The sequence below is a fragment of the Embiotoca jacksoni genome, unplaced genomic scaffold (genome assembly GCF_022577435.1).
Source record: "Embiotoca jacksoni isolate LCO1_2020_lvr unplaced genomic scaffold, fEmbJac1.0.p SCAF_31, whole genome shotgun sequence".
Classification (NCBI taxonomy): domain Eukaryota; kingdom Metazoa; phylum Chordata; class Actinopteri; family Embiotocidae; genus Embiotoca; species Embiotoca jacksoni.
In genome coordinates, this window is record NW_027185383.1 from 3,016,487 (window position 1) to 3,027,796 (window position 11,310).

An 11,310-nucleotide genomic window follows, 5' to 3' on the forward strand; every position below is an offset into this window, starting at 1 on the left:
AACTGATAGTCTTTTGTAATCCAGCTCTTTACAGCCACATGAAGTCTGTCACATAACAGCGAGCTTTCAGAAGCTTCACAAGTCACCTGAGAAGGTGGGTCAGCACTTTATGAATGACTTCTTTGAGGCTTCAACAGGGGAACAAACAGCAGGAGGTTGAATTTTAACAATCTCAACATTTACTATTTACTCTAATTCTTAGTCGACATACTAATAAACCTGCCAGACACTGTGGCCGAGCCGTCTATCGTTTCACAGTTTGAATTATTAATGCTGTGATGTGGTGTCTAATTTTAAATGTCGTGTAGCCAACTTAAAAGATGGAAACTACCACCATCAAGCATTTCTGAGGTACAGTCCGAAGGAAAGTGGAGGAGAAACTACTCGGCATATGTGCGTCCTGGATATTGGCCGGCAGAGCTATTGCAATGCCTCAATACTTTAAATACTGTTTGCTTTGGTAGGTTTAACAGGGAGCTGCTGCCTCCGTCCCCTGATCCACAAAGGAGGGCGACGCACTGGGCAGAACTTGAGGATGACGGCGGGCCCGAAGAAGCGCAGCGGCGGCGGCGGCGGTGAGTCGGAGCCCGCAGAGTCGGAGCCCGGTGCCGGGAAAGATGAAGGAGGAAGTTCCGGGGTGGCTCTGAAAAAACAAATCGGTCTAGTGAGCGCTTGTGGCATTATAGTAGGTGAGTCCATGTCGGTGGTGTCCTCCATTCATTAATTGCGTTGAATGAAAATGAAGCTATCCCCATTAAGGGAGCTCCCACCAGTGTTTTAACATGCGGAGCAATCACAGATCATATGGCTGTTTTCTATGTAGTGCATGCTGTCATGCTTTAGTCTTGTCAGTGTGTTTTGGGCCAAAACAATGAACCACGGCTAAATTTAGATTGACTTTATTGAAGTTGCTTTCCAGACCCCAATCCTAAAAAATAAGTAAAATTGTGGCAACAAAAATCAAGCATGTCGTTTCACTTGTACTTTATTACAGGTATTTGACAGCTTGTTTATGGGGCAAAATTTGAGGTCCCATACGCCCAAGTAATATTTACCAGTTTTAAGAGCATGTTTGTTGCTTTACATTTCTGAGTTTCAGCCCTTTACTTTGCGTCTTCGTGACTAAAATCTCTCCCTTTTTATCGAATTTTCATTTACATCCTATGTGTCCTCCTCCCATCTCTGTTGCGCATCCTCAGTGCACTACCAGCATCATACATCTTCCACATGCTCCTTCATCGTCACTTTTATGTTTCCAGGGAGCTGCTGGCTGCTATGAAACCCTGCTAACCTCGCATACATGCGGAGAAAAAAATTCAATCAAAAAAGTAATCCCACTAATGGCAACTCACTGTTGTTATGACTGCAATTTCCATCACCATCAGAAGTGTGGTTGGTTGGAGAGTGGTGGAAGCAGCAGTGGTACCCTTATTTTCTATGGTGCCCACAATATGATGTGTAACTTAGGATAGAGAAAATGAGTGTAAAAACTCATGTTTCATTTAACATCTTATTACTCCAGCTACCCAAAAAGCAAGCCCTATCGGACCCCAAAAACAGATGCTGGGTGGCTGGAAATAAATAGTGGTCGTCATCTGAACGACAATTTTTGGATTTGTTTCTGGTTATTTAAATCACTATTATATACACATTTAAAAGTATAAAGGAACATTAACTAAATTTGATCAACAAAAAGATGGTGATGTCAGGATTTATTATTCTTAATGTGTCTAACCCTTCTCTGTTCCTAGCAGTGCTGAGCCAAAAAGTGCAGACTTGGCATCAAATTTGCATAACTGCTTTAAAGCTTACCAGGCAGTTCATGCAGTAAGTGACAACTAATGCTGTTTTGCTACAAGATTCAAATGGCCCATAATGCCACGTACCAAAATACTTCTAAATCAGGGGAGCAAGCTTCAAATGTGGGCTACACTCTTGTGCTCATCTTTCTCCAGCTTGTCAGTGGTTAAGAAAGGGTGAGTTTCTCAGTCACTCAAGTTTGACAGTCACGAAAAGCTTCACAGTGTGGCATAGAAATATTCTGTATTTGCCGTCAGATTTGGATTGTTGAGTCATAGGATGTGAACTCATTGTGCCATCTTTGCAACGTTTTCTCCACTTCAATAAAGGCTGTAACTCCTTTCAACAACTCGTCTGTGTTGTCTAACATAAAATATAAAAACAACTCAAGTGCAGTTTTGAAAATCTTTTTGGACTACTTTGTGGTGAGGCTAAATTAATCTCAAACAACAGTTCTCTCCGTATGGGCTGTTCATCAGGGAGCTGGTATGGGATAACTGTTTAGCAAGTTCAAGTGCAGCTCAGGCTGTTTAAAAAAAAAATCCATGTTATGTCCCAACATGAGTCCACATGGACTAAATGCTGTAAACCTATGTGAGGGCTTTGCACAGAAAACTCATTGTGACTGTGAGCCCCAGAAAATCAGCATGAAGCCCAAAAGAAACACCCGTGTGGACTTTCCCTGGCGAGGTTCCTGCAGAAAACCCTAAAAAGACCCAAATAGGGAATACCATGGTGGGCCAGTGCTGGCTGTGCGCAGCTGGCCTCTTAGTTTGGTTTCTTCTTGTCATTCTTTTGGCACCTCTTCATTAAATGACTGATGTGTAATCCTGAAGGAGCATTTTACTAAGGGGTAATTATAGATGACCATTTTTTTCTCTGCTCAGGAAGCGAAGTTAATTCTGTATAAGAAGTTGTTATCAGATAAAGCATGAGCGCCACAGAAAATTGTGTATCTCTGTAAATGACAGGAAATTGTAGCTGTCCCTTTATGTCCTCCATTCTGCTTCAGTAGCCTTTTTTCATGTTGTGTCACTGCTGATGAATATATCTGCAGTATGATGCTGTTTTGTATTGAAGACGGTGATTGTAATTCATTGTACTGACATGATTGTGTTGTGTACATTTGTAGATGATAACTGTGACTACAGTCTCCACTGATCCTTTCATCTGCTCCCTGTCTGTTTTCCCTCTCTCAGGCAACATCATTGGCTCTGGGATTTTTGTGAGTCCTAAAGGGGTCCTAGAGAACGCCAACTCGGTGGGCATGGCCATCATTGTCTGGGTCATCACAGGGGTTGTCACAGCCATCGGGGCCCACTGCTACGCAGAGTTAGGTGCGGCCATCCCCAAGTCAGGGGGAGACTACTCCTACATCAAGTACATCTTCGGAGGACTGCCCGGGTGAGAGCAAATGTTGTTCATCTCAATATCAGGCCAAGATGAAAACCTGTAAAGGTTAGCAGCTACACAATCTAGCATGGGTACCCTGAGAATAAAGGGGTGAAAACAATAGACTCTACCAAGTGTTTCATTTATTTTCTAAACCCTAAAATTGTAAAATATTCTGCTCAAATGGGATTTAAGCGATTTTATTTCATATTTTAAACTTCCTTGAAAATCCAATCTATTGTAATTCACATGATACAATGATAATGAGAATAATAGAGGATGGTAAACTATAATTGTTGATCACATTTGCATAGTTGCAGTACAAGTCCAATAAAAACTGATTATAATATAAATGTATTCACTGTAAACATTAAATATTCACTGTAAAGTGAGTTTTAAAAGTGATTTGTGTCACATGAAAAAAGTCCCATGATGAGGTTGTAGCAAGCCTTTTGGGATTAATGAGAATTCTACAGTAAAGCACTTCCTCACCATCACACTCACTGTATAATTAAAACCTCTTGTGATGTAGTTTTTTTGTTCCCAGCATCCTGACCCACTTCCATTCATCTCTCTCTCCTCTCCAACAACAACAATGCTCCAGTGAATTACTATAATGCTATCGGCTAATATGCTGAATACCCATTGTTTTCTCAGACACTTTGTTGTAATGAGGACTGGTAGTCCTTACACGCTGTGTTGTGTTTGTGTCTACGGTGTATATGCAGCTTTGTGTGCGTCTTTTTATAACCACGCTGCCGTCTTGTCCCCCAGGTTCCTGCATCTGTGGACCGCAGTGTTGATTATCTACCCCACCAACCAGGCCGTGGTCGCTCTCACCTTCTCCAACTACGTCCTGCAGCCCTTCTTCCCCTCCTGCATCCTCCCAGAGGCCGGGCTACGCCTGCTGGCTACAGTCTGCCTGCGTGAGTCCGAAAAATAAATAAATAAACTGAATATTCAATCAGTGGAATCTTTAGTTAATTACGTATAGTACATACAGTGGGTACGGAAAGTATTCAGACCCCTTTACATTTTTCACTCTTTGTTTCATTGCAGCCATTTGCTAAAATCAAAAAAGTTCATTTTATTTCTCATTAATGTACACTCAGCACCCCATCTTGACAGAAAAAAACAGAAATGTAGAAATTTGTGCAAATTTATTAAAAAAGAAAAACTGAAATATCACATGGTCATAAGTATTCAGACCCTTTGCTGTGACACTCATATTTAACTCACATGCTGTCCATTTCTTCTGATCCTCCTTGAGATGGTTCTACTCCTTCATTGGAGTCCAGCTGTGTTTAATTAAACTGATTGGACTTGATTAGGAAAGGCACACACCTGTCTATATAAGACCTTACAGCTCACAGTGCATGTCAGAGCAAGTGAGAATCATGAGGTCGAAGGAACTGTCCAAGGAGCTCAGAGACAGAATTGTGGCAAGGCACAGATCTGGCCAAGGTTACAAAATAATTTCTGCAGCACTCAAGGTTCCTAAGAGCACAGTGGCCTCCATAATCCTTAAATGGAAGAAGTTTGGGACGACCAGAACTCTTCCTAGACCTGGCCGTCCAGCCAAACTGAGCAATCGTGGGAGAAGAGCCTTGGTGAGAGAGGTAAAGAAGAACCCAAAGATCACTGTGGCTGAGCTCCAGAGATGCAGTAGGGAGATGGGAGAAAGTTCCACAAAGTCAACTATCACTGCAGCCCTCCACCAGTCGGGGCTTTATGGCAGAGTGGCCCGACGGAAGCCTCTCCTCAGTGCAAGACATATGAAAGCCCGCATAGAGTTTGCCAAAAAACACATGAAGGACTCCCAGACTATGAGAAATAAGATTCTCTGGTCTGATGAGACCAAGATTGAACTTTTTGGTGTTAATTCTAAGCGGTATGTGTGGAGAAAACCAGGCACTGCTCATCACCTGCCCAATACAATCCCAACAGTGAAACATGGTGGTGGCAGCATCATGCTATGGGGGTGTTTTTCATCTGCAGGGACAGGACGACTGGTTGCAATTGAAGGAAAGATGAATGCGGCCAAGTACAGAGATATCCTGGAAGAAAACCTCTTCCAGAGTGCTCTGGACCTCAGACTGGGCCGAAGGTTCACCTTCCAACAAGACAATGACCCTAAGCACACAGCTAAAATAACAAAGGAGTGGCTTCGGAACAACTCTGTGACCATTCTTGACTGGCCCAGCCAGAGCCCTGACCGAAACCTAACTGAGCATCTCTGGAGAGACCTGAAAATGGCTGTCCACCAACGTTCACCATCCAACCTGACGGAACTGGAGAGGATCTGCAAGGAAGAATGGCAGAGGATCCCCAAATCCAGGTGTGAAAAGCTTGTTGCATCATTCCCAAGAAGACTCATGGCTGTACTAGCTCAAAAGGGTGCTTCTACTCAATACTGAGCAAAGGGTCTGAATACTTATGACCATGAGATATTTCAGTTTTTCTTTTTTAATAAATTTGCACAAATTTCTACATTTCTGTTTTTTTCTGTCAAGATGGGGTGCTGAGTGTACATTAATGAGAAATAAAATGAACTTTTTTGATTTTAGCAAATGGCTGCAATGAAACAAAGAGTGAAAAATTTAAAGGGGTCTGAATACTTTCCGTACCCACTGTAAGTAAATGTACACAAGTACAACTTTGATGTATGTGTACTTTACCTATGTGTTTTACTACCACTCCACAGTGGTAGATCTTGTACTTCTTACTCAACTACATTTGTCTGAGTTTTAGTTACTTTTCAGAATACATTTTTTCATATCTGTACCAGTCCATTGAAAACATATTTTGAATTTGATAAACTGAAGGATTCATTTTTCCTTTGTTCTGGGAAAATTCCCCAATTTCTTTATCTGAATAAACTGTTTAAAAATCCTCCTGGATTCACTGGAAAACGTCACAAAGCTGAAAACATAACTGTTTTTATGAGATTTTTGAGTTTCTTTTCAGAGATACATGGTTCTCACAGGACAGAGACTCTAAAACAGGATCATCTTATCCAATATAATGCACTGCTGTAGATTAAACTAACCAACAGTACATAAAGGAATTAAAATCAGCACAACCAATAAACAACCTTTTTTCTGAGGGACACAGGAAGCTCTTTAAATATTGGCAGCACGACACCACACAGTTCAATACCAAAGAAAAGACCAGAGCCTCGATGTCAGTCTCTGACTAGTCTGATCTGACCAGTTATTTTGTTCTACTTAATCAGAGCCATGTTCATTTCTTTCATTTCTACATTACCTGTAGTCAAATCAAATATTGTTCTAACTGCGTGATATTTTCTCTGGCTGTCCTCAGTGTTGTTGACATGGGTGAATTGCTACAGTGTGCGCTGGGCCATGTGCGTCCAAGACGTCTTCACCGCTGGCAAGCTTTTGGCGCTGGGCCTCATCATAATCATGGGTGTGGTCCAAATCTGCAGAGGTAGTGTTTTCTGTTCATCTCATCTTGTATCATTACCGTGTCTCATTCACTGATTTTTTTTTTTTTACCGTCCGGAGGAAACGCTGAGGTCATGTTTTCCCCGGTTACGTATGTTTTACAGGGGAACATCACTCCTCAAGTTGAACATCTCAAAACTAGTGTTTCATTTGCATTTATTGTACTATACTACTTAGATATAAAAGCCAATCTAGTATTTCAAAATAGACAAGTGCTTTTCTTTTTAAATCATTTGTGACCCCTCCTTTTGCTCTGGCCCCCAATTTTGAATTTTTTTATTTTAATGCCTGATGCCAAAAGGAAAAACTAAAATTTTTGAAGTTGCAACGGTTTAGCGACCATCACAATATACTGCAGTCCCCTTGTGACTCTCACAAAGGATTTGTGATCCTAACATGAAAGAGGGATTACAGTCCCTCATCGCTCTTCATCCCACTCATATAATCCACACACAAACAAACCTGCCAGGCCCAGTAAAGGAATTCATTCATTTTAATGCGCCATTATGCCACTTTGCTTGGGATGGAAGTCTAATTGATATTTCTCTTATTATATGCGAGCTAGTTTAGATTCTTACTGGTAAACTGTTTGTTACTCTTTACTACAGAGAGTCTAATGAAGCGTGTATAATAAGCATGGGAATCGACTAAAACAAGGTGAAATACGAAGAAAGATGCTTTTAGATTAAGTAATATAGTAAAAACACACCTTTTGCATCTGTAATCAAATGGCAGCAGACTGCTGTTGAATGTTGTATCTGGTGCCCTCTGCTGGTCAGAGTGTGGTGGTGAATAATATTCACACAAAAAAAAAATCGTTTAATAATGTTGTTTTTTCTGGGTACAGGTCACTATTACTGGTTGGAGCCAGCACACGCCTTCGAGACCTTCCGGGACTACGACGTTGGTCTGGTGGCTCTCTCCTTCCTGCAAGGCTCCTTCGCATACGGAGGCTGGAATTTCCTCAACTACGTCACAGAAGAGTTAGTCGACTCGAACAGGTGGGTGCACCCTTTAAATTCTACCCTATATGTATGTTTCTGGGTGACAACGCAGTGATGTTTATTGACAACAGCTCGCTTAAGGAGACGAGGAACATGTAGCAGTGCCCCGGTTGCTAAACCGCTCCTGAACTCTCACAAAGACCCGGTGATAAAGAAATCTATTATTTCAGATTAGAATGTGAACGTGTCCTTGGAGTGAGTTTTCCTCACAGAGTCAGCCAGGCTGTCTCCAGTCCAAGTGTAATCAACACCAATCTTGGACAGCTCATGAGGTGGAGGTGCCCTGCCAGGAACCTTTACCACCCCTGCATCAGGAAATCAGAGGAGTCTCTGAGTCTGTCAGGCTCAGACATTTATGAAGAGAGTTCGAGATGTTGATTTGGCCTCCAAATTCCCCTGATCTCAATCTGGTCGAGCAGTTTTGGGAAATGCTGCAAAAAGAAGTCTGTTCCATTGAGGCATCACCTCGCAACTTGCAGGACATAAAAGATCTGCTGCTTACGTCTCGGTGCCTGATAACACAGCACACCTTCAGAGCTGTTGCGGTGTCATGAAGGAGCCCTACACAATATTAGGTGGACGGTTTAAATGCCATGGCTCAATTAATGTACATGCAGAGAGAGAACGTTATTTCCAATGAAAAGTGAAGGATTAACATGATTAATCGTGTTTTTCCTCCCTCAGGAATCTACCACGTGCAATCTTCATCTCCATCCCCGTGGTCACCTTCGTTTACGTGTTTGCCAACGTGGCCTACATCACAGCCATGAGCCCCCAGGAGCTGCTGGCCGCCAATGCTGTGGCAGTGGTGAGGAGGGACTCCCACAGTTAGTCCGGTCTGAATGAGTGTGTGTTGGGAAAGCATGTCGTTAGCAGCTCATCCATATTTGATCGTAATCGTCCTGAAAGATTGAGAATCGATCCGAGGCATGTTCATCACTGTTATGTCTGTAACACTCAACCTGTCGTCCTTTTTGCTCTCCGTGTTTTGAAGAGTCTTGATTCATCTCTGTGATCTCAGTACGTGTTTGAACTGGATACTTGTTTTCTCCTCCTCCTCCTCTCTCTCTCTCTCTCTCTCTCTCTACTCTTCATGTTTCTCCCAGACATTTGGAGAGAAACTGCTAGGAGTAATGTGGTGGCTCATGCCCATGTCTGTGGCGCTCTCCACCTTCGGGGGGGTCAATGGCTCCCTCTTCACCTCGTCGCGGTCAGTTTGTCCTCTCCTCATCCTGCCCTCCCTCCCTCTGTCTCGTGTGTCTTTTCAGTGGAGCTTCTGTGGTTGCTGTTCTTTTAATAATCATATTCTCATTGCTGATATTAAAGCTGTCGATGAAAGCAGGGTGAAAATGAGAAGCTAAACGGGATTAAAACTCTCATCTCTGCGGCCACAAGCTGAATTTAGAAGCCGACTTGACATGAAGCCAACCCCATTTTATCCTGGTTTGGTTTATTTTTCACTCTGCTGTTCGTCTCTGCACAGGTGCTTCCATAAACACCTGAAGTGTTTGTGAGTTGTTCCCTCGTCTTGGAGGTGCGCACATTAAACCGCCACCATCTGGCTCTGCTCTCATGACTGTAACCGTCTTCTGCCTCTCAGGCTGTTTTTCACCGGCGCGAGGGAAGGCCATCTACCGCGCCTGCTGGCCATGATTCACGTCAGCCGCTGCACTCCCATCCCAGCCTTACTGTTTACTGTGAGTCCCGACACAATCACAGCATCTACCGCTTGTCATTTTATTCCCTCTGATAAAATTTTTTTAATTTTTTTTATAGTTGATCTCCACTCTGCTGATGTTGTGTACCAGTGACATTTACACCCTCATAAACTACGTGGGCTTCATCAGCTACTTCTTTTACGGGCTCACTATCATCGGGCAGATTTGGCTGCGAGTAAAGGAGCCGGATTTGTATCGACCCATCAAGGTAGAGACTCAGAAGAAGCAACTTAAGTTTTACTTTACAAACCTAGGAAACCTGTGGTATATTAGCAACATATTGATACATGTTAGAAAAATTACTCGGAGGCTCGGTTCAAAATCAAACATATCGGACATTTATTCTTGCAAGAAGGAGCAAATACATGCACACTCACTGCATAAGAGAGGTGTCCAGCATTGCTCAACGTCACTCCTCCGTAGGGCAGCTTTTATACAGTGTGACAAACAGTTGACAGTCACCCCCATTCCCTTTGTATATGCTTTCGTAAAAAGGTTTTTAGCTTTTCCACTTCATATTTTGTCATCCACGTTAAGCCAAGCTGCAGAAACATATGAGGTTTTAAAACCACGACTTGTCCTCTCGTGCTCCAGGTGAGCCTGGTATGGCCAGTGATCTACCTGCTGTTCTGGGCCTTCCTGCTGGCCTTCTCCCTCTACTCTGAGCCAAAAGTCTGTTTTATCAGCCTGGCCGTCACGCTGACCGGCATCCCTGTGTATTTCCTGGGAGTCTACTGGGAAAACAAGCCACAGTGTGCTGATATTGCTATCGGTAAGGCAACACTGTTGTGATGGTTTTTATTTGATGGTTTGGTTATGGCACTGCATCAGGGCGGCATTCACACAAAGTGTATTATCCTGGACTTCCTTCTGTTCATTTTTAGTATTGAAGTGGATATATTTCCCTGGTATCCTTCTCTTCCAACTGCATCCAGGTAAAATGACTCATCTGTGCCAAAAGCTCTGTTTGGTGGTCTACCCGGTGATGGAGGACAACACGGAGCCACAAGGGACTCAAGAAAGATGAAGGAGAAACACCAGATTGAACAATCCACAACCATGGACAATTCTTCTAATCCAACATGAGAGAGGGACATTTGGGGGGGAAACTCCCAGAAAGATGGGCATTCGTATTCACTTAACACTCCAAAATGATCTGCAGCACCAGACTTACCTGCTCTGTTTTTGATGAGCCTTAATCCTGAACTGTTGTTTCATTGTGTGGGTGAACAGCTGTTTGGGATGAATACCACTTATGGAAGTACTTATTAATGTCTTCTTTTTGTTTGTTTTTTGGTTAGCACTTAAAACTTCTCCCGTTGTTTGTCTCGTGAAGTGAATTGTTTGGGTGTATGGGAGCCAGTGGAAAATAATAACGTACAGGTTTATGGATTGTTTTTACTATCACCTTTCTGTTGTAACACAAAAGTGAACATTATCGGTTATTAGATTTAAGTTGTACTGAACTCAGCATGTCTGTATTTTCTTGCCAAATTATGTAATTGAATTTGAAATTAATATCGAATTTACAAGATAAAACTTGTGAAGACATAAATATAAAAATATGATTGAAATTTCCCCACACTATCAGCAATCGATGTTTTGTATATGTGACCATAAAACTCATTTTTCAAGTATGTTTATCACTTGACTTGTTTTAGATACATGTGTTCTCATAAAAATGGAATACCCACTTACTTTCATGAAGCCTCTCACTCTGCTGTGCTGCATTCACTGACGTGGTATTGTGCTTCCTGCTGCACCTGCTCATCAATGTTTCAGCCACCTTTTGGAAAGCCTGACATGGAGGGGGTGGAGTCCACCAGCAATGAGTGATCAAATTGCGGAAGTCATGAACAGGTATCAAAAGAAATGCCAAGGTGGGTCAAGATGTCACAGTACCAAGACTAAGACGGGGGAAAAAAATAA

At 42.5% G+C, this 11,310-nt stretch overlaps 1 protein-coding gene across 1 annotated transcript; it reads left to right on the plus strand.

The window, feature by feature from the left end:
• The first annotated feature begins 26 nt into the window (after positions 1–26).
• On the plus strand, positions 27–11,018 carry slc7a8b (solute carrier family 7 member 8b). The gene is made up of 12 exons (XM_069164368.1): positions 27–94; positions 465–689; positions 3,000–3,204; positions 3,967–4,118; positions 6,517–6,642; positions 7,507–7,660; positions 8,348–8,471; positions 8,770–8,873; positions 9,264–9,360; positions 9,440–9,589; positions 9,976–10,153; positions 10,317–11,018. The coding sequence occupies exons 2-12, from the start codon at positions 536–538 to the stop codon at positions 10,406–10,408; spliced, it is 1,536 nt and encodes a 511-aa protein (XP_069020469.1). The 5' UTR covers positions 27–94; positions 465–535; the 3' UTR covers positions 10,409–11,018.
• The last annotated feature ends 292 nt before the right edge of the window (positions 11,019–11,310 follow it).

What these genes read in the sequence shown, in the direction of transcription:
- slc7a8b (XM_069164368.1), top strand. Translation starts at nt 536, where the DNA reads ATGACGGCGGGCCCGAAGAAGCGCAGCGGCGGCGGCGGCGGTGAGTCG. An exon ending in TGTGGTCCAAATCTGCAGAG is followed by an intron (nt 6,643 to 7,506) that starts GTAGTGTTTTCT and finishes TTCTGGGTACAG; the next exon opens with GTCACTATTACTGGTTGGAG. An exon ending in CCGCCAATGCTGTGGCAGTG is followed by an intron (nt 8,472 to 8,769) that starts GTGAGGAGGGAC and finishes TGTTTCTCCCAG; the next exon opens with ACATTTGGAGAGAAACTGCT.